Here is a 21022-nt window from a genome sequence, read left to right as displayed (position 1 = left end):
TGGCTCTGCTGGCCTTAGACCCAGTCTATTTGCTTCCTGTCCTGGCCCACTGTATACTTCTGAGGAGTTATTTGGAAACTGTTTCACCCTGCCCTAGATAAATGGTTGCCAGGACCTGGAAATCCCATAAGTTTGATGCTCAGTGGTCACTTTGCAACATCTGCTGCTGCCCTAATCCTAATACCTGTTTTTCTTATTAGTGCTAGCCACAACAAGAAGACTAGAACAAAATAAGGAATGGGAACACTCACCAGTTACAAGGTAGGTAAAGGAGTAAAACAAAATCTAGCAATAGAGCTAAGGCTGGATAAAGTTTACCCCGAATATGGGTGTGTTCAAAATGGGCAGGTTCTGGATCCTATAGATCTGTTTTGGGCTATACTGGATTTATTGCCAATCCCTAGTGGTTTTAGACTTTCTTTCTTGATTTTTCTTCAGTCTAACTGTATTCTACTAATAACTATTTGAATCAGAAGCAGGGAAATGAGCTGTCATTATGCACAACATGCACGCAATGAAAAGGGAACTGTGTTCTTTGCTTATGACCAGTTTGACATGAGAAATCTCATTTTCCCCCTTATCGTAATTCCAGGAAATACAGGGCAAAAAAACTCTGCTGGAATATCCAGGCATAGTTATTCCCATCTTGGGGTTTTATACAAAACTGTTGGTCCCACTGGTTGGCATATTATAAGTTTTCATGTAGTTTCATAGGGCATACTCCTTGCTTAGGTTTTGCTGTGGTTTGTGATGTGTAAGACAGTTTGAGCAGGCCCTTTTGCTGTGATTCCAAGCTATGAGTGGATGCGCAGCAGCATCTGCAGAAGCCTGCAGTGGGTTTCTTTCTTTCAGGAAAACCAATGAGGAACTCAATGCCACATGTCGCATTGGAAGTGGTGAGTGTTTCTACCAAGAGGGTCATTTATTTAAAACTCTGTCAGTCTGTCCATGAGTGGGGGAAGTAAAGCAAAACTCAGAAATGGGAAGGCTGCAAATCTCTGCTCACTTACGTAGCTGGGAGCTCCCAGCAGCTCTGGAGAAACGGAGCCTCTGAGAGGATGTTCACGTGCGAGTTAGGCAGCGATTGCGGGGCTGCCCCTGCAGCCTGCAGTTCTCCATGGCTTGGGCCATGGAGGCGAAGAGCTGTGTGGGGGAAGAACTGCTGAGGGTAAAACGTTGGTGGCTGCATCATCTAGCTGCCCCCAGGGTTTTTGTAATGCAAACTTGTTCTTTTTTCCAGAGGGCAGGGCTGAATCCCGATACCAGAACTTCCTGAAAGGTAAATGCCGCAGCATAAAAGCATAAAAGGGGATGAGTATTGAGGGGCAGGAGCCACTGGAACCAGGAGAAGTCACTCCTATATCTGCACCTGGCTCTGCTAGCAAAATCGCTCAGCTCTGTCCTCAGCCGGTGCTCCGGGGCCCTGCGGGGTGCCCGGCTGCTGCCGCCTTCACCCAGCTCCGCTTTGTGTCAGGGCTTGCAGCTACACAGTGTTACCGTACACTAATGGCAAAACTGTTTGTCCCTGCAGAAGAGCAGCTGCACGAGGAGGCCACCTACGTGTAAGTCACTTGTCTCCCAGCCCCTGCACCCCTGGGATGGCTAGAGAGGCAGTTAGTGGCCACCCCGAGCCCCTTGAGCAGGGGTGTCACGGCCACGAGCAGCCTGTGGCCCCCATGCAGACGGAGCTAATGGAGGCGCTTCTTTCCACAGCGACCCGATATCCTGGGATTACTACAACTGTGTGAACCCCGTGTCTCCCCATGGTAAGGTTGTGGAACGTCTGTTCAGGCTGTCCTGGGGACCCTGGGGCTCCAGCCACATCTTCCTTCTCTACATTTGTGCTCCGTTACCATATGGCCTAGAGCAAACATGAGTCAAAAAGGCACTTTCATTAGGGAACGTAGCTGTGTGTCTGGGCGTTAGGGCTGAAGAGCCATCACAAACCATTGCAGGAAATGCAGCCACCCTCAACGGTGCTGCAAACCCCCACGCTCTCACATGGCCACCTCCTGCTTGGCCCTTAGCGTGCCAGAAGGACAGTGACAGAAGAGATGCTAAAGCTACAGCAAAGTGGTGTGAGGTGGACCTTGTGTTTAAGTTATTTAGCAGCGCAAGCCCAGGCAGCAGGTTGCACCTTGCTGCATGGTGGAAGTGTTTGTTGCGGGCGTCATAGGTGGGTTCAGGAAGGGATTGTGCAAGTCCAGCGAGCATCAGCCCATCTGCTGGTTACAGACACCACAGCCCAAATGCAGACCTGGATCGGGAAGCTCCAGACTGCAAGAAACTCTTTATTCTCATCCCATTTCTGCAACAGCTGAGGAAGTAGCTATAGGTGGTGCTGGTGTGGGCAGTGTGCTTGGTGGACTTGTGTCCCTCTGACCAGGGTGACTTTGGGAGACTGAGCCCTCGCTGTGCTGCACTGACTGTCCCCCAGGGCTGGCCCGAGCTGGGGCCATGAGCTTGGTGCATGTGCCCGCGGGCAGGCAGCTGGCTTGGAGGAAAGTGGAAGAGGGCCAGGCAACGGCAGCTGTGTTTACCCCATCTGCAAAACCTTTCTAGCTGGGGCTCCGTGACCACGTCGACTGTTGGAGCTTCAGTTTTCGGCACCTGTGGATGTAATTTTGAGGTAGCAAATGAGGATTCAGTGTTGCTGTGAGTGTCCAAGCGCCAGCCTGCAACCCAGGCAGGATCAGGTCTCTGCTCTGCCTCACACTTCCTGTGTGACCCTGACCAAGTCTCAGTTCCTTCTTAAGCTGAGAATAAGCCCAGGAAAATGCAGCAGTCACCAGCTTAACACCCGCCTGGAAGGAAAAACCTTCCCCAGCCACTAGACTGGATTCCATGCCTGGAGACTGACTGCCTTCTAGGACCGGGTCTCCCCCTGCTTGCTTTAGGAGCTGTTTTAGGGGTAGTAACTCTGCTTAGCTTTTATTCCCACTTGTAAGAGGAGCTCCGAAGAGCCTGCTTTTATTTTGGCTCCTTTGTCTGAGGTCACTCAGGAAAAAAATACTGTGCAAACCAAGGCTTAGCTGCTGTCAGTGGAGCTGGCAGTAGCATTTCAGTGGGGCAGAGTTTGCCCAGTTTGGCTGTGCTAGGGATGTCCTAGCCCTAGTTCAGGACGGCCTGAAGATCACAAAGACCTAAGTGTTTTTTTTTTTTTTAGCTAATGTGTGTGTTTCGTTCTAGTAAATAGCCCTTTCCTATAGGCAGGTGATACCTGTATCAGGTGATACCTATCCCTGCAGACACTCCCTGTATCACCTGCATTTCTCAGATCTTTTCTTTCTTTCTTCTTTCCGCCAGAAAAAGAGGAGGATTCCTATTCCTATCAAAATGTGATCGTTGGGGCATGTCTCAGCTCCAGTTCAGGTAAGTGTGTTGCTGCCATGGCTTATGTGTGTTGTACAAAGGTATCTAGAAGCCCAGATGTGGACCAAGATCTGCTCAATTAGGAGAAGAAAGATTAGTCCTTTCAGTGTTGTTATAGCCAAGATCTACTGCAGTTTCAGGCTCTAGCTGAGGTTTCTAATCACTTCCAGACCAAGAAAGCAGCAGCCAGTAAGGCCCTGGAGCACATACCAGGCTTTGAACCCTGAAGTCCTGGGATGTTGCTACCAAAACAGGAAGCCAACTCAGTTTCCTTCAGGGAATTATGCAATGTTTTCTACACTGATAAACCTGCTCCTTTTTAGCTCTGTATGGAGTGATTAGAGGAGGCAGGAGTAGCAGGAGCCACTGTGACCCCTATCCAAGCCTACAAAACACAAGGCATGTGGTCAGGACTGGAAAATAGATGAGGCAGCATCAGGAGACCTGCAGCCTGGACAGCCACGTGCCTGGCTGGAAACTCAGCCACGTGTCTGTCACTGGGTGAGACGGTAGGAAAGGGGTTCACAGAGACCCATTTTTAGTCCACCTATTGTTTAGCATCATCTGTCCCAACTTTTCTTAGCCACAGATGACGTGGGAGACTATGAGAACAGCACAGCAATCCACATATGGACACTGCAGCAAGGTATGTTCTCAGCAGCTATTTACTGTTTATTGATGGGGCTCCCAGGTACAATGCCAGTTGTGCTAGACCAGTATAGATCATGATGATGCAGACACCACCACTCTCCTGAGATGTTTTTCCCAGTCATCCATGATAAACACTTAAGATCATGTGCAAACTGCTGCAGACACTGCAGTTGAACTCTGACACTTACTCTGATGAGGTCTGGTGTTTCCGGTTATTTCCCAGTGCCTAGGCCCAAGATCTGACCACAGGCTGCTACAGAAGGATGTCCCTTTCATATCTTATCCTCTTAAATTTTGAAGTATCCCTGATTCAGATTTAGCCTTGTACTGTAATCCCATAAGACGAAGAAATGCACGACATGCATATTCAATGTCACTAGTGTCAATACTGTCAATATCCTGCAGTAACTATTGGTATTATTTCTTAAGATAGCCTTTAAATAACAGAGTTTAACCTATCGTGGGGCTTCCTACACGGCGTACAGGGCAGCCTGGCCTGGGGGATGCTGGTGAATGCTTATGTGTATATGTAAGAGCTTTCTGGGGCTGCTGCACAAGCTGCCTAAGCAAACTGGTTCTTGTTACCCTGCTTGTGCACTCTCTGTGTACTCTCCAGATTAAATCTAAGTCCACGTGTTTGTCTCTGAAGAAGTCTGTCAGAAATACCTGCCTGCAGAATGTGTGCAAGTTTGCTGTGACCATTCTGAAGGCCATTGAAGGAAACCTTGACCCTGTGATATGGTGTTTCTTAGCCTAGCAGCAGAAATGTTTTGACACTGAAGGTTAAAAATATTGCTGTACATGTATGGTGTGTGTATGTGTTTAAATCAACCCACTTAGTGATCAGAACTTTCTTACTAGCAACTGCGAATATAGAAAACCCTGACGAGGAGCCAGATTATGTCAACACGAACCCTGCATCAGGCCTTGCATCTCTGCCAAAGCAAAGGTAACGAGACCAGACACCTGATGTGTGTTTACTTAGGGGTGGGAGCATCGTGTGCATTCGTAGGAACAACTCTGCAGCTTACAGCAGAGAGAGCATCCGTGGTGCCCTGCAGCCCTGCTGGGTGTCACTCACCAGCAACGCCAGGTTTTAGCAGCCCGTGGGGCTGTACAGGAAGCCAGGTCTGTCCCTAAGCACATCCCAGCCTGCTTGCTACCTCTTTAGCCAGTGCTAAGCCACATAACACAGACCATGGAGACAAATTTGCCCCATCATTGCCCCTCTGCAACACGCAGGAGCTCAAAGGTTTTAGAGTGGCTTTAGGCAGCCCTGTGGCCAACGGAGCCTTGCGCTGCAACGCGCCGAGCACAGGAACACCCAAACCCCTCTAGTTTGTGCAGCTCGGAAGCAGAGCACCGCAAGGGATCCCTGGTGTCAGCTGAACTGCTCTGATAATGCTGAATATCCTGCCCTTCTATCAGCAGCAAGTGGATGTTGGTGATAGAGTTACTCTAGTCAGTTAAGAATAAGACCTGCTGCAGAAAGATCTCATGCCACTAAATGAGTGGGTGATAAAACGCAGTGTCAGTGAATGCACAGAAGAAAAACAGCTCCAGAGATATCGTGCACAGCGACAGGTTCTGCATCAGCTACTGCAGTTCAGCTCTTGCAGTCTCGGGGGACAGTTCTCAACAAACATCTGCTGAGCTCAGCAGTTACCAAAAAAGCTGATGAACGTGTATTATAAAGAAAAGAGGAAAATCCCCCAACACCCTGCTAATGTCTAAATTGGGGCGTCCCCACAACCTCATTACTGCATAGTGTTTGCCACCCTGCTCCAGACTGGCCAAGGACTCCAGCTGGGAGATGTTCTGGGGCAGAATCCCTGTTTTTTCTTGATTTTCCTCTCTGAGCACCTCCAGAGGCCAGGTGTGACTGTCCTTATGACAAGTGCTGGTGGCTTCAGTTCCAGGAAATTACAGGCACCAAACTGGGAGCACCCATGGTGAGCCACCAGCACCCAGCAAGCCCTTTCTGAAGCCATACAGAATATTTAAGACCTGTCCCACCCATCCAAAGCATAGTCACACTAGCCACATGTTTCAGCAGCTACTTTAAACCTGAGCACCCTGTCCCTGGCAGCATTAACTCTGGCTCATAGAAAATCTGCTAGAGGGGAAACTGAGAAAGAGACAGGTCATATGTTTTGGTCAAGGACTTTAGCATGTGTTGCCACCTGTGTCATGCAAGTCACTTCCAATGCCACATCCCCATGCTCTGCCCAGGGAGGGGAACAGCTGCCTGGGCAGCAAATGGAGCCCAGGGTGCAAACGCCTCCTCCCTGTGCAAGTTCAGCGTGGGACCAGCCCCGGAACACCATCCCTGTCACAGCAGGACTGCACTGTATGTGTGTGTCTTTGCTTTAGCTGGAGGAAGTGAAAATAATATTGTAGAAACGGGCTGTTTCAGATCGAGTTGTAAAGAAGAACCCTTTTGGAGGGTGTAGCTCACTACTTTCCACTGGAAGGAAACAGGCAGCAGCGTTAAAGTGGGCATTAAAAGGCAGCAGACTCACTATTTTTTCCCCTCTTCTTTTAAGTACATCACATAAAATCTAAAGAAGCCTTTTGCCAAGCTGTAAAAGCATCCCCAGCGAACATGTATATAAAGGGGAATCTCCAGTTCTGCAGTGAAATCTTTTCTCCGGATCGTGCCCAAGCTTCCTCGGAAGGGATGCAGCGGAAGGGCAGGAATGCTCTGCTCGAAGTCCCACCAAACTCCGGCTGCAAACACAGGATGGTTGGTCTGTGCAACGTTTTCTCTTGTCAAGCATGAAATGAATCTCCGAATTGCTGAGCAGTCATGCAGCCAACTACTTATTTTGTCTCGCTGGGTCATGCAAGGTGCTGCTAAAACATAAGGATTATGGTTCCAATTTAGTTCCTACATTCTCCTCCAGGACCTGTTCCCAGCAAAAAGGGAACCTGCAGGAAGAGGTCAGTTTTACAACAGCAGTGGTTTTCTGGAGCTGAATAAGATGCCAAATCATCACAAAAGCTAAGGACTAAAGAGGATTAAAACCCTGCTTTATCCCTAGCTAGTAATTCAGAGTATTTATCTATGGTGATTCTCCTTGTGCTTCGGTATGTGTTTTACAGCAATACAGAAACACCGTAACACCCGAGCAGGGATGACTTGTTACTGCCAGTCTCAGAACCAGCTTTCAGCGCTGCTGCAGGAATATCACGCCTGGAACTTAAGCCTTGTCTCTTGAGCCCTCATGCACAGATTTGTCACTCTTGTCCCACTTATTTATTAAAAGTGAAAAGCCTCCAAAGAAAAGCCAGTGTTTTATTGCACCTTGATATGAAACATATGTTGTGTTTTTGGATGAGACAGACTGGGATGTCCTCATTAGTGGTAAGAAGGAGCAGAGGAGATGTAAGGATGAGTGAGAGAAGGGGACGGCAGGAGCTTCCTGCTGCTAATGACTTGGCTGTATTTTTAGCTGGAATTAATGAGGACGCACTACTCGTGTTTCTGTATTTTGTTTCTGTATATGTTGTTTGATGTGTGACATAAGAGAAGATTTACTTGTAGCTCCTCTGAATCCATTTATCTGTCTTTCCATAGGATTTTTGTAACACAGAAAATCCCTAGGGAAATCATTTCCAGGGCTGGGTGTGCAGTGAGCAAACAGCCTGGCTTTCTGCTCACTCCAGCCCCTGCTGGTTCCACTTTGAAAGCTGCATTTTTCTGAGGTTTCAATGCTGTGCAAAAAAAGCCTGCACCAACAGGGATGCTGACCAGAGAGGAGAACATCTGCTTCCCAGTGAGCCTGCAGCGGGCACAGTGACACCCACAGCCTGCGCTGGCTCTGCGCAGCTTCCCAGAAACGCAGGGGAATGACAAGGACATCTTTGTTACTGAAACTCTGTGCCCAGCCCTGAAATTTCCATCCTTGCTGACTAATATAACACTTGAGGAAGCACTCCATTTTCTTTAAATGCTGCAGAGTGCATATTTTTCAACATCTGTAGTCACTGGGGGCAAATGGAGACTTCCCTTTGCAGAGATGTGTGTTGATGTTATAGCTGCTTGTGATTCCGATCTCATAGCTGGAGGGAGCCATTAAATGCTTAGGATGAGATTAACAGCTGAAAAAGATCCCTGGCACACAGTAATATATACAGTTAATCACTGCTAAAGAACTCCCAGGAAGTTCTAGCCTTGAATACTACAATGCAAGACTTAGTGCTGCCCGTGCTAAGCAGGGTGGTGGGTTAAACCGATCACTTCCTGCTGCAACATCTTCCCGTTGCCAGGATTTCCCCTGGAAGCTGTGGAATTGGAGCAGGCTGAGCCCTGTGCCGCCACGGAGCACATTCCCCTGCTGCATTGACTGTCTGGGCAGCTCCACTTTTCAGCACCCCAGAACAATCGGCTTTGGAGAGGGCTAAATCCTGTCCTAGTTTGTAAAGCTCTGGATGTACTTTCCAGCCAGTGATCTCATTGTGCTGGAAGACAACCAGGGAACGTTACAGGAAGTTTCATCAAAGGTGCTATAATCTCGTTCTGAAATCCTTCAAGTGTGCAAGGATTTTTAGTGCTAAATCGCTGAACACCAAGAAGAAAACCATTTGGAGTAGGTAGGACTTGCAATTCTCCACGTTTCTTCCTCTGGCACCATAATAAGCTAAGCTGAGATAGGAACATCCAGAGCCGGTATGGAGCAGTGCAGCTTGTTTGGTATCTTATGAAAGTGCAGCTGGAACACCTCTTCCTTCTGCTCAGCAGTGAAAATGCTAAACCAGAACCCAAAGGCAGGGGAGGCTGCTGGAACACACGGCCAAAGGAAAACCAGCTCCTCTTTAAAGGTTCCTTATTTAAGCTTTTAGGGAGAAAAGCTGTGATGCTCTAACTGTAGAAGACTCAGCAGCTTAAACCACTTACTGATTTATTAATCATATACGTTAACAATGTTTGTGCTACTAGTGACAATTTACCGGTTGGGAATCAAAAGGTAATTTTGATAGAATTTAGTGAAAGAAATACTTTGAGTATCACATCCATTATTCTTAGAGCTATTTCCTTTATTCCATTCAGGAACAAGCTTAAATGCATCTGTGCTTCTGTTGTCAATTAATCTGCTTTCCTGCACTCTGAATTAAACAGGATTGTCTTAAAGCCCTGTCAGGTGAGCTTTGGGAAGCCTTGCTGGGGCCATTTAAGCTGTCATTACCCTGCAGCTGAGTCAAGAAAGGAGGCTGTCCCCAGTCTCTGCTTCAGGGCAAGAGACAGTCTTTTAGATCGAAGCTGACTTCTGCTGCCAGCAAAGATCAGTTTGGCACAAAATGGGCAGGGTGAAGGGTACACAGCTCTAATGCATACATCCAGCTAAACTTGACTGTCATCATCAGAATATACTGAATATAAATAAGGGCTCTGCTTGGAAATGTGTGTCTCAGAGCTAAGGTGGAGGCTGTCAAGTTCAATTTATACTTGTTTTTGCTCTGCATTTCACTTTATTGCTCTTCTGTGCTTACAAATGTTACTTTTTTGGAAAACAAGTGTTTTCTAAAACTGAAAAGCAGTAGTGATTTTTTGGTAAGCTGAAACTATAGCTAAAAGATAATGCCCAACCTGGCCAAATAAGAGCAGGGAGGGTACTCAGATGTAGAACATCCCAGAAATTGAGAGATTCTTTAAAGATTCAAAATGGATTATTTGGATGGGTACTATTCTCAGAAGCAGTTTTGCAGATGTAGTAGACAGAAAAACTTAAGTGTTCCTCCAGACTGTCACAGTCCTCTCTTCCACCTCAGCTGTATCACACACAAGAGTTTTGGTTTAAAGTAGATTCAAAAGCTTTATTAATCTAAATAAAAAAATACAGATAATTTTTTACAATAGAACCTGGTTATTTTTCTGACATTTGTTAAAACCAGAGGAACAGGCTCTTTGCAGGCAGAATCTGGGGGACATGCCACTCTTACACACACATAGTCGCTTTTCTCACACCATTCCTTTGTCTTCCAGAAGGAGGGAGTCTTTCAGCTCAGTCAACACTCTAGCTTGCTGCAGGGGCTGCAGTCTTCTGGCACAGCCTGGCTAGCAGTCCGGCCATCTGCAAGAGCGAGTTCACCCCTTCCACTATCTTCATATGAGTGTACCCAATCTCCTGGTGACAAAGATATTGTCAAATTTCCTGTTCTTCTTAGTCTGTTTGATCAGCAAAATATTTTCTGGTCTATTTTCATTTCTCTCAGTCTACATCTATTAAGACTAGTGACAGTCCACTAAAAATCTCACTGCTAAAAGATTAGCTTCAGAGTCATTTGACCTTAAGTCTATCTTCTAAGAGACACCTATAGCACTCAGTGTTATCACCTTCTCATGTAAAACAGCTGGAATACTATTCTTTAAAAATCTGTATTTCTCCACTTACTTTGCAGGGAGCAAAGTGCATGTATTTGAGAACAGGTTTTAAATCTAGGAGTGATTCTATTACATCAGTTTACCATTTGTCAACTAGCTGCCAATATAATTTAATATTTCATGCTCTATTGGGCTACAATCAAATGTGCTCTTGTAAAAAGTTCTCAAAGTTAATCGAGCCTTTGGATGTAATGGCTGCCTGAATTTATTGTTTATACTTGTTAATAATTCCACTTGAAAAATATAGTGACATTCGTGATTAGATTTTAGTCTTCAAGTAACCATTCTTACTGACAAAGAGATGAAGCAGGGTGAGAAAGGAAAAAATAATAAAAAGTTTGTTTTTTTTTTCACTAATACCTAGCAAATCTCAAGTGGAAAGCTCCAAGGCTGCTGCTATATTATTGTCCTTTTAAAAAGGCTCCCCAAACCCCAGCAATAACCACGTTACTACTAACCTTGATAAATTCCAATTTCAGATATTCTGGCATTTGAAAGGTTTTACACACGCGGAAGATGTTGCCGATCACATCTTCTGGAGAGTATCCAAGTCGCCACAGGTGGGCAAGAATCTGTGTAGGTAAGGATAAGTGAACCTTTATCTAGAAATTATCAGATGAGTTAGGTCTGTGTTCACTTTTGGCACAGCTGCATTCAACAGCTCATCTGCATAGCTTTGCCCTTATCTTAAGAAGTAGAGCATGCTGTGAAGTTTTCAAAACAAGCATTTTGTAGAGAAAAGATGTCTGACCACACAGACATGCTGCATGAAGACCAACCTTGTATGCTTCATCAATATTTGCATTGATGCAGTGTTGTATCATTTCTTTCACAAGCAGAGGATGAGGCTCGTCACATACCTGTGCAAAAGAATATTAAATTTCAAGATAATAGAACCTTCTGTGCTATACCACCCCAGGAGCTTCAACAAGCTTCTGTTCAGTTGAAGAACTGAAACAAACTTATCCTACAATACAGGTTAAATTCACTATAGTTTAAGTAATTTGACTCAACAGCACTAGGTGAGATAAAGTAATAGACTGAGATAGGTGTACAGCCAAAAAGTCTCAGAGGTGCCATTAGGGACTGCAGGTGCTCCCTTTCTTTCCAAAAGGCAAAGGGACCTATTTTGCTTAATGCCATAATTGCTGCATACATTGAACTGTCTGCAAACTGGTAAAACACTTTCTAAGTTTTGCATGTCTCGAGGAATGTCTCACACAATTACAGGTGCTAGACTTCTGGCAGTACTGTTTTACACTATTACTAACCTTAAAAACATTTTCACTGTTTATAAAGCCAAATCCAGAATAGGTGGACTGTAAGTTGTTTAATGCCTGTGAAAACAAAAATTAAGATGTCAGTTACTTTCAGGATGTGGGATGTTCCTTTCAGGCTTCAGGATGAAGTGTAGACTTCTCAGGAAATTATGCTAAATAAGCAGTTTTCATTTAGACAACAGAATAAACACCCAATGTATGTACGATCTGTTTTCTCTAACAAGTCAGTGTCTGATTTTTATCAATTATTTTCTAAGCAGGAAATCCACGTTTTAAGCCCTGCAAAACTAAACAGTTCAGCTACTCTTGTGCCTTAGATCACATTCCCTTTACCTTTCTTCTCCAAAGCTAAATCCTCAGAGTTTTTTGCTCTAAATGTTTTACAGATGTTTCACTGCCTTTCCTCTTTTACCTGTCTCATATCTCCTTGGGCTGTGAAGATAATGGCTTCCAATCCATCATCTGTATATGGTACATCCTCCTTCTCAACAATTTTCAGTAGCCTTGCAAGGATTTGTGAATCTGTCAGCTTGGTGTAACGCAGCACTGCACACCGAGACTGAATAGGTTCTGAGGATACAGATGTATAATTAACATTTCAGTTTGTTTTTTTAGGACATTTATTTTCAACTTGGAAGAAAATATCTCAGCTTCCAACTCTTAATTCACAATCTTCTATTACAGAAAAATAATCTTTCAGCTCTGGACAGAATATAGTATCTCCTTCAGCATATGCACTTACATTATAGTCCTTCACCTGAGTCCAAGTGCACTACTTGATTCTGCCTTCAATTTGCAAATATATATCAAGCTCAGTTTCTATTCTGCTGGTTTTCTAAATGTACGTGTTTATCACACTATCACACTCCTGTACAAAATCAGTCTAACTGTCTACTATGTAGGCAGTTAGGCAAACTTTAAGATTTTATCATAAGAGGCAGGACAACAAGAGGGGTTAATACCCAGTGAACAATGCACCAAACACGTTTTAAACTGTATCAGAAGCTGGGCAGAGATTAAGCTGAGAGGACTGAAAGTCTGTTTCTATGCAGAGATGCATAACACTATCCATTAAAAGCAGCTGTTCAGTGAAATCACCAGTTACTCAGATATGCTCTTTTCTTACTATTACCTGAATTTTCAAGTGGTTTGAATTTCAGAAGTACCAACAGCCTCTTCCAATAAGCAGATTCAAGGTATTTCTGAAAACTACTTTGAAAGGTAGCCAATAGCATGGAGAAGGTATTACAAAAGCAGGAATTGGCAGCACTTTACCTATGATTTTATCAGAGGCGTTGCACGCAAGTGCAAAGCGTGTTGTTTTGGAATAAATTTCCATTGTTCTTCTCAATGCTTGCTGTGCTCCATCTGTCATGCTGGGTGAAAGAAAAAGGATTTAGGACAGATTTTGCCCTTCGCTGACTTTTAACTGCAGTCTAATAACCATTTTTGTCCTGGCTTCTGAGTTTACTCTTACAGTGCTCTGTAAATCACTTGATATTCTGGCTTGGTAAGCTTGTTAGTTTTTGCTAGGCATTTAAGCAGATCACCCTGCAATACAGTTGCTGAGAATTCTGTTAAACTAGCATACAAAGTTAACATTAAATCATTAATAGTCTGGAAAATGCTGCTAAGAATATACTAAGCACAGGCAGATGCAGTGCCTGTTTTTGTCCAGGGAAATCAATAGTGTCTACAGTAAGCGGGACTCTTTTCAAGCAAAAATAGTCGTTGAACTGGATGATGCTATTTCACACTCAGATAGATCCCAGAGTGTTTCAATCCAGTATTCAGTTTCCCTTTAAATTCAGCAATTTCTGCTTGATATAAGGAATCTCGTAACAGTGTTTCTTACTGCAAATCTATTTCTTAACAAATTATTTCTGATAGCCTGATAGAAATAGCTAAGATTATTTCCGATAGCCAGTTTGCAGATAAGAAGACAGACAGAATATTCATATTTCATGTGGTCAAGAGAGGTCAAGAGAAAAACAATGTACCTGTCTGCTTCATCAAGGATGATTATTTTATGCCGACCTTTTGGAAGTGTGACCTTCTGCTGGGCAAACATTTTGATTTTGTTTCTCACAACATCAATGCCCCTGGAACAGTAAGGAATTCAAGATCAGTTAGGCAAAACTTAATTATCAGATCTTATTCTACAGCAGAGCCATTTCCAAGCACCCCATTCTCAATCAGAATCACAGAATTAAGATCGGAAGGAACCTCTGGAGATCCCAGAGGCAAAAGGCAAGGTTAAGAACTGAACAAGGGCAGAAGCTTTTAAAACTGCTTTGCCACTTTGCCAATACTTTACATAGCTATGTCCACAGACACAGCTATAACGCAGAATAGTTTAAGAGAAATAGCTGGACAAACTGCATTTTACTAGCACAACACGGACACTTTCCTACACAAAGTCCCACCAAAGATTTGCTTTGAAAACATAAATGATTTTATATTTATTCTGCCTTGACATGAATGTCATAATTCTATAGTTCTTCTGTAACCAAGATTAACCAAGGCAGTATAATGTATTATACTCCTATACAACCTTTCATTATCATCCTCAGAATACTTCAGGATACACTCTGCTAAAGGACTTTGGAAATAATACAATTAGGCATTAGCACCTGATCCTTGGAAAAGATTTACGGCCCTCTAAATAAACACATCCTACAGTTTAATCATCTAACTTCACAGCTCTGGCTTCTATCACATTTTGTACTACGCAGTGAATAGCGCAATTCTAAGTCATCCTCTCTTTCTTTTTTGGAGGATTTTTATGAATGCAAGAAACACAACTCTAACGTAAACTTCAGAAGGAAGATGACAGACTCTGTACTCCATCTGTTTATGTTTTTAGTGTTTCAAAGTATCTGTCAAGTTTGTCATCAGATGATAATAGGTCTATTAATAAATGGATAGCCAAATATCATCTAACTGAAATGGAAAAGCTGCATAAAAACACAGTATTAGAGGCATCACTGAAGCACTAAGCCCATCAAGCCTGTGTGAATTCAATTAAAAATAAAAGCAGATACGAGTTGCTTCATCAAGACTCTGCCTAGACATACACAGCTGTCATTCTCACCTGTCATTTGAGGCATTCAGCTCCAGAACAGCATCCTTTAAAGCAGGACCAAGCAGAGCACGAGCCAAGCAGAGGATACTGGTGGTTTTGCCTGTTCCTGGAGGACCCTAGGAATGCAATGATGGCTGTTGAGTTTTATGCCATTTTCTAGTTTGGACTCTCTGCAATCACCGCATTCATGAAAAATAGCTGCAACGCAGGAACAGGAGGGAGAATCTTGGACTAAGGGGTGTTCAAGTTCAGATCCACCCCCAGCAGCAAGCAGAGGTGCTGCAGTGAGAACAGGACATGCTCCAATGGGCACCTAAAGACCAAGTTAATTCTCAACAGAAGGATATTTCTCATGTATTCTGCCCAGAATATTGCTCTGTGACCAGAAAATCATGATTTCCTGTACCCCCACATTTAGGAACCATGCAAATCTACTGACTGTGGCTCGAGAAGCCAGGACCAACATGGTGGAATACAGTGTGGCACAGCAATACTTACAGCAATTATAATATTTGGTACATTCCCCTCTTTTGCAAAGACCTAAGATAAAATAGAAAAAAAAAAAGGTTTAACAAAACTGGGACCAAATAGGACTCATTTTTAACCACGAGAAGACAAACTAATCATTTATTCTCTTCCCTCCTGCTTTCATTTTTTGAACCTCATTGTTTTCATGTTTTGTTTTAATTGTCAGTTAGAGGTCAACCCCTAGAACAATGAGAAGATTTAAAAAGCATTTATTATCCAAACTTTTAGTATTCTTGCATTCCATGTGCTTTAATTACTTATTTGCTGGTATGTGCTTTCTGCTAACAAAATGATATAATCACCAGCTAATTTATCAAGGATTCTTTTTTTTTTTTAGAATAACTCCTAAGTATCAAAACTGGGCCAAGATAAACAACATCACAATGTTGTAAGGAATATTTCTTTAGCAAACCAATCAAATATATTCTAAAATATATGATTTCTACATGAAGTCAGGATTATTTTTTTTTCCTCCCACAAAACTGTGGGCTTTTGTTGTTGTTGCTGTTGTTTGTTTGTTTTCGTCTGGTTTTCTGAACTAGCTTATAAATGACAAAGGGGAAGCCACACACCTCCAGCCTGCTCACGGTGTCCTCGTTCCCAACTATTTCACAGAGCTTCACTGGTCTGTATTTCTCCACCCTGTAAAAGTCAAACCCCAAGGCTAGAGCGCATTTGAACAAGTTTTTTCATGGTGTTCTACACGGTGTGCAAAAGGAGGGCTTCATGCCGCGGCACTGACTCCTCAAGCCGTGTTTTGTCGCGACGCCGGCGAGAACAAGGCGGGCAGACAGGGGTGCTCCGGGCGCTCGCACCCGCCTGTGCCCGCTCACCGCCTCGGGCGCCATCGCGGCGCCTCACGGCCCTCCCCGACGAGACGCGACGCGACCGCCTTCCCGCCAACGACCAACGGCGCATCCCATAGGCTGCGCCGCGCCAAGACCCGCCTCCCGCGCCGCTCTGCTCCAATGGCCGCGCGCCCCCGCCTGCCCCGCTCCCTCCCCTCAGGGCCCTCACCAGGGCAGCTCGTAATGGCCGCTGGTAGCGGCGGCGCCTGCGGGCGGCTCGGCGGGACCCCGCTTCTCGCCCGCCGCCGGCCCGGCCTTCTCGTCCCCCGCGGCCTCCACCTCCATCCCGGCGGCAGCCGGCGCGGCGCCTGCCTTCCCGCAGCCTCCGTGAGGGGAGGGCGGCGCTGCCGGGCCCGCCCTGCGGGGAGGGTCCCCGGCGGCCCGGCCTCCTGGGCGGCAGCGGGAGGAGCGGCCTGCGGAGGCCTCGGGCTGGGCCTTGCTAGGCCGGGGCGGGTGGCGAGACGGCGGGGAGGTGCTCGGCGCTGCTGGGGGAGCGCGGATTTAGGGCCTCGGGTTTGGCCCTCAGGGGCCTTTCATTTATCCATATAAAATACAAAACAAAACTAAGCCGCCTTGTAAAATAAGTTATGCTACTCCAGGTGGGAGGTTGTGGCCATGCTGTTCAATGTCAGGGTTTGATGCATCAGCTGTTCCAGGGGCCTTGGTGCTGTCTCAGGCTGCACTCATGGCCTGCAGGGTCAGTGGTGCTGCCGTTGGTTTAGCAAGCAGGGGTTTTCCTTCCATCCAGGATTTTGCCCTTTAGGAAGTATTTCTGATTTAAGGTCAATGCGATGCAGGAAATCAGTACTGGTCATATTTCATCTCCTGTGCATGTGGCCTTGCTACCCATGGAGGATGTGGCATCCTCTTAGAGGATGTCTTTGCAACACTCACCAAGGTGTTGGCATTCGAGTGTGCTTATTTTAAGGGCTGGTGCTTGCTGCTTGATTTTTGAGGTTGGCGCCTGGGTGTTTTAGGTGAAAGTGTTGCCCTTGGCATAGCTTGTTTCTGTGGCCCGGTGGTGCTGGCAGATGCCAAGTTTTTCATGAGATTTCAGAATTCTGCAGGCTGCAGTTTTTGCTATGCAAAGTGTAGTTTTGTGTCTAAGCTTTTATGTAGGCGTGGTGGTTGGTGGTTTAATTTTATTTTGTTTTTTATTAACAGCTGACTGCTGCTCAGAGTGGTTTTGCGACAGGTGTTGCCTAAGGGTGGAATTGTAATTGATCTGCAGATTGTATGTGGCCATCTAAATTAACTGTGGGTTTCACCCATTGGAGGTAAAGTAGGAGAACAAAATGCATAAATATGTGGCTTTTGAGGGCAAACAGACAATTTTCAGTGCTTAGTCTGTTCCTAGAACACCTACTGGCTAAATACATTGTTCTAGTAACACATTAGGCTTGCTACATTACTCCAGCCTTTGGATTTAGCTTACTGCAGTGTTCAGCAGAAGCCAGCATGAGACAGTGAAATACTGCAGCTGCATTCGGCACTGCTGGTGGTAAAAGTCAGTGTAATGCCCTGGACACGCTTTGCTTCCTTGCCAAATTAAGCAGTTGTTACACTGCTAGGGAGTGCCAGCCTCTAGATAAGACACAATTTCCCTGGCCTGCATTAGTTCTCCCATTATATGTGCAATATTGCTGCTGATAAGAACCCAAAGGACCGTGAGAAAGACCATTCATTAGAATTGCCGCCAAGAGCCTGATGACAGATTTTGTGATACGTTTCTGCTAATCGGTTGCAAAGCGCGGTTCTTGGGTGTGCAGTCTTGTAAAACTCTGCAGTCCTGCGCACCCCTCTGTAGACAGAAGCTCCTCACATTTCCACAGTGATGCTCAGGTTTGTCAGAAACAGAGCAAGTAACTGTTGAGGGCACAAGGGTATTAACAGTGATGCATGGCAGGTGGCCCTATTTTTAATGTAGTCTCTGTTGAAATTACAGGATATGTTCTGGATAAAATATTCCAAATTCAGTGCTGAAAAGGCAGAATGATGCTTTTGAGGCATCGTCAAAGATGTACGAGCGTGCCTGAATGCAGTACATGTAAGTGTGTTATCCTGAAAGGGGAATGGTCTTGAATTTAAGCCAATGCCTTCCTGCCTCCCTCTCCAAAACATACACGCAAGAAGTTTGTGAAATATCTGTTCTAGAATCCAGATACACACTTTTCACCAACAAGTTTCTAGGAAGAGGAGTGCTCGTCTTGGATTCAGTCAGTGACTGCAGATGTTATGGTCCTCCCAGGAGGGATGACACCCCAGCTGCAGGTGCTTAATGTAATAATGAAAGAGTCCTTTAAAGACCATTTGGAGTCTCTATTCTCAGAATGGCTCTGGTCAAGAATTTGTGCTTTGGCCCTTAGGGGAAGCTGAAGAAGGAGAGGGTAGCACGTTCAAGCGGGTCAAGCAAAAATTACAACAAAAAGGGTTTAAGAAATCCTTCATATTATATGCTGTGATAGGAACTGAAGGTAGTTTGTTAGATGTTGAAGAAGGCGAGACACTGAAGTGATGCAGAAGTTGAAGACAGTGAAGAGTGACAGTGAAGAAATGATGATGTGAAGTGTAAAAACCAAAAGGCAATACAGGTAAAGCCTGAAAGAAGCAGTTAACTTCAGGCAAGTCATTAGTGAAAAATATGTATCCATATTGTGTGTTCTTTAGAGAAAATAATAAAAATCTTGTATACAATCCTTTTTGGAGGGAGATGAGGATAGTCTTATATTCAGGGCTGTTTTGCTTTTGGAGTAACGTTGTATTGAGACCTTGTTGGGGAAAGTGCGAAGCTCCTTCAGCTGCTCATTCCTTGTCCCCCCCAGCCCTGCAGCCCTGCCCAAAGCTGTCACCTCCTATTGCAGCGCGCTGCTGTTCAGCCACCACAAGTAGGTCATGCAGCACAGATGGCCGCGCTGCCAGTGCCATGTGGAGGCTGCGGTCCCCTTTGAGGGTGTTCCCTGCTCGCGCTCTTTCCCACTGTTAGTTTGGAGAGAGTGGGATTGGTTTTGATGCTACTAACCATTTTAGCTGGTGCTGCAAATGAAAGCGTCAAGGAAAGGTGATGTAAAAAGCACAGTGGCAGCGGTGATGGAGGTTGGACTGGTGCTTTATGAAACACAGTCACTGTGTCAGTGGTTCCTGGGCCTGGCACGTCTGGGCCCAGCTGACAGAGGCCTTGATTCCTGTAGAGCTGCAGGGTTTGAGCTCTGAGAGAAACCCAGTTATGATGGCCTGGGTATGCACAGGGTAGTAACTTGTCTTTGTTCTAGTAGCATCAATGCACCACTGAGCTTTGAATATGTAGAATGTCCATGGAGGTATGGTTGCATTGTTTTATAATTATGACTAATAGGATGACATGTTATTTATTAGTTATCTGAGCCAATGTTCTGTAAATTGTTTAAATTTTTGGCAGCTCATCAGAGCAGTCTGCGTAAGTACAACATGAATCTGTTGGTTCTGTCACCTGGACATTCCCATTTTGGACTTGTGATTGCTTTTTACATTTTAAGTGTCTGTCATGGTTTTTGCGTTGTCACCTGAAGTTGCAAACAGCAACAGCTTGCTGTTTCACTCAGCAGCAGATAAACTTACACTGCTGAGGGCCAGAGCAGTCACACTGAAGGCCATTGACCACTGTGAAAAAAAATAGATGCAAAGATCAATGTCAGGTTATTGTGATCAGGAAGATCTCATGTTGTAAATGTTTAAAATTATTTCCTATAACCATATACAAAGAATAGATTTAGATCATGACAATTTAAAGTTGTGGAAGTATTACTGTGATTTATTTATGCATGTGTTGATGCAAAAATGCAAACTGTCCAATGCTTAGGATGCAAGAGCAGTATTCAAGAGCAGACTTGCAAGGCCTGTTCTCTCAGCCTTCTGATGCTTAAGGCTAACCATGCTGTTGAAATTTCCATTTTTTTCTGAAGCATGTAGGAACCCAGCACCAGACCAGACATGTGGTTGCAACTTTAGTCAGTAGAGGGAGTATGGACATCTCTGTTAAAGGACACGCAGGTTACTTGTGACAGCTGTGAGAACAGACTCTCCGCAAGCCTCCTTTTGTTTCCAAAAAAGGTAACTATTTAAGCATACTTCTTTCTTTTTTCTAGAAACCTGCGTGCAGGTAGTGGCTATTAACACTGTTGATAAAGCTGTTAGAGAAGGGAATGCTGATTTGTGCTTGTCACATATTTATCCTTTCAGTGTTGACACATTGAACCCTTTAGCTACTCACACCTGTACTTTGTGGATGACTGGAGCAATCCCTTTTCTCATGCCATAAGGAGTTTCATTTGCATAAATGCCTGCCTCTAGGGGGATATGGATCCTCCCATTTCCCTAAGGATGCTGAGGAAACAATTGCATGCCTGACTTTTGTTGCCACACATAAGCATTGCAAAGGGCATTTGCAGCAGAGAGAGGCTTCATCCATTCTTTTACCAGGGCACCACCTTATTTGTGTTTTGGGGAATACCGCTTGGCCTCTGTGGCCTCCTTTTCCCGTGACAATGGGAATATGATCTGATACTTGACTGAATTAATTACCAGAGATTTCAAAACTTTGCAATGGGGTTAGTACCAAGTTGTGTTCTGGGATTTTTTATTATTTTTTAATTTATATATATATATATATATATATAGCTGCAAAACTTGGTCAATGTTTGACTGAATGAAACAAAATAAATCTTAAGTGGAATCCATTTGTGCTCATTTTCTGTACGTAAATGATGAAAATATAATAATGTAATTGTTTATCAGGAGCCCAAGAATTACCAGGCTGCAAGAACTCTGAATTCTTTATCGTCTTCAGAGCCTGGATTTAGAAATGTCAAAAGGAAGGGTTGCAGTAATCAAAACAGGA

At 44.7% G+C, this 21022-nt stretch overlaps 1 protein-coding gene and 1 long non-coding RNA gene across 2 annotated transcripts; one reads left to right on the top strand and one right to left on the bottom strand.

The window, feature by feature from the left end:
• The first annotated feature begins 1695 nt into the window (after positions 1 to 1695).
• On the top strand, positions 1696 to 7089 carry LOC148593667 (uncharacterized). Its single transcript, XR_015913656.1, has 5 exons — positions 1696 to 1766; positions 3307 to 3372; positions 3956 to 4018; positions 4900 to 4972; positions 6570 to 7089. It is a non-coding gene; the product is annotated as an uncharacterized LOC148593667 (long non-coding RNA).
• Positions 7090 to 9813: 2724 nt separating this feature from the next.
• RFC2 (replication factor C subunit 2) lies at positions 9814 to 16500 on the bottom strand. Its single transcript, XM_088530085.1, has 11 exons — positions 16319 to 16500; positions 15874 to 15943; positions 15272 to 15313; positions 14783 to 14889; positions 13689 to 13790; positions 12964 to 13064; positions 12101 to 12258; positions 11680 to 11745; positions 11188 to 11268; positions 10867 to 10980; positions 9814 to 10151 (listed from the first exon to the last, which is right to left on the bottom strand). Exons 1-11 carry the CDS (start codon positions 16432 to 16434, stop codon positions 10041 to 10043), a joined length of 1068 nt encoding a protein of 355 aa, XP_088386211.1. The 5' UTR covers positions 16435 to 16500; the 3' UTR covers positions 9814 to 10040.
• Between the last annotated feature and the right edge of the window lie 4522 nt (positions 16501 to 21022).

The sequence above is a fragment of the Tinamus guttatus genome, unplaced genomic scaffold, assembly GCF_059628265.1.
Source record: "Tinamus guttatus ecotype Peru unplaced genomic scaffold, ASM5962826v1 Tinamus_guttatus_pri_ptg000356l, whole genome shotgun sequence".
Lineage (NCBI taxonomy): Eukaryota > Metazoa > Chordata > Aves > Tinamiformes > Tinamidae > Tinamus > Tinamus guttatus.
The sequence above is the reverse complement of the archived record's forward strand: the minus strand, read 5'-3'. Positions and strand labels throughout refer to the sequence as shown.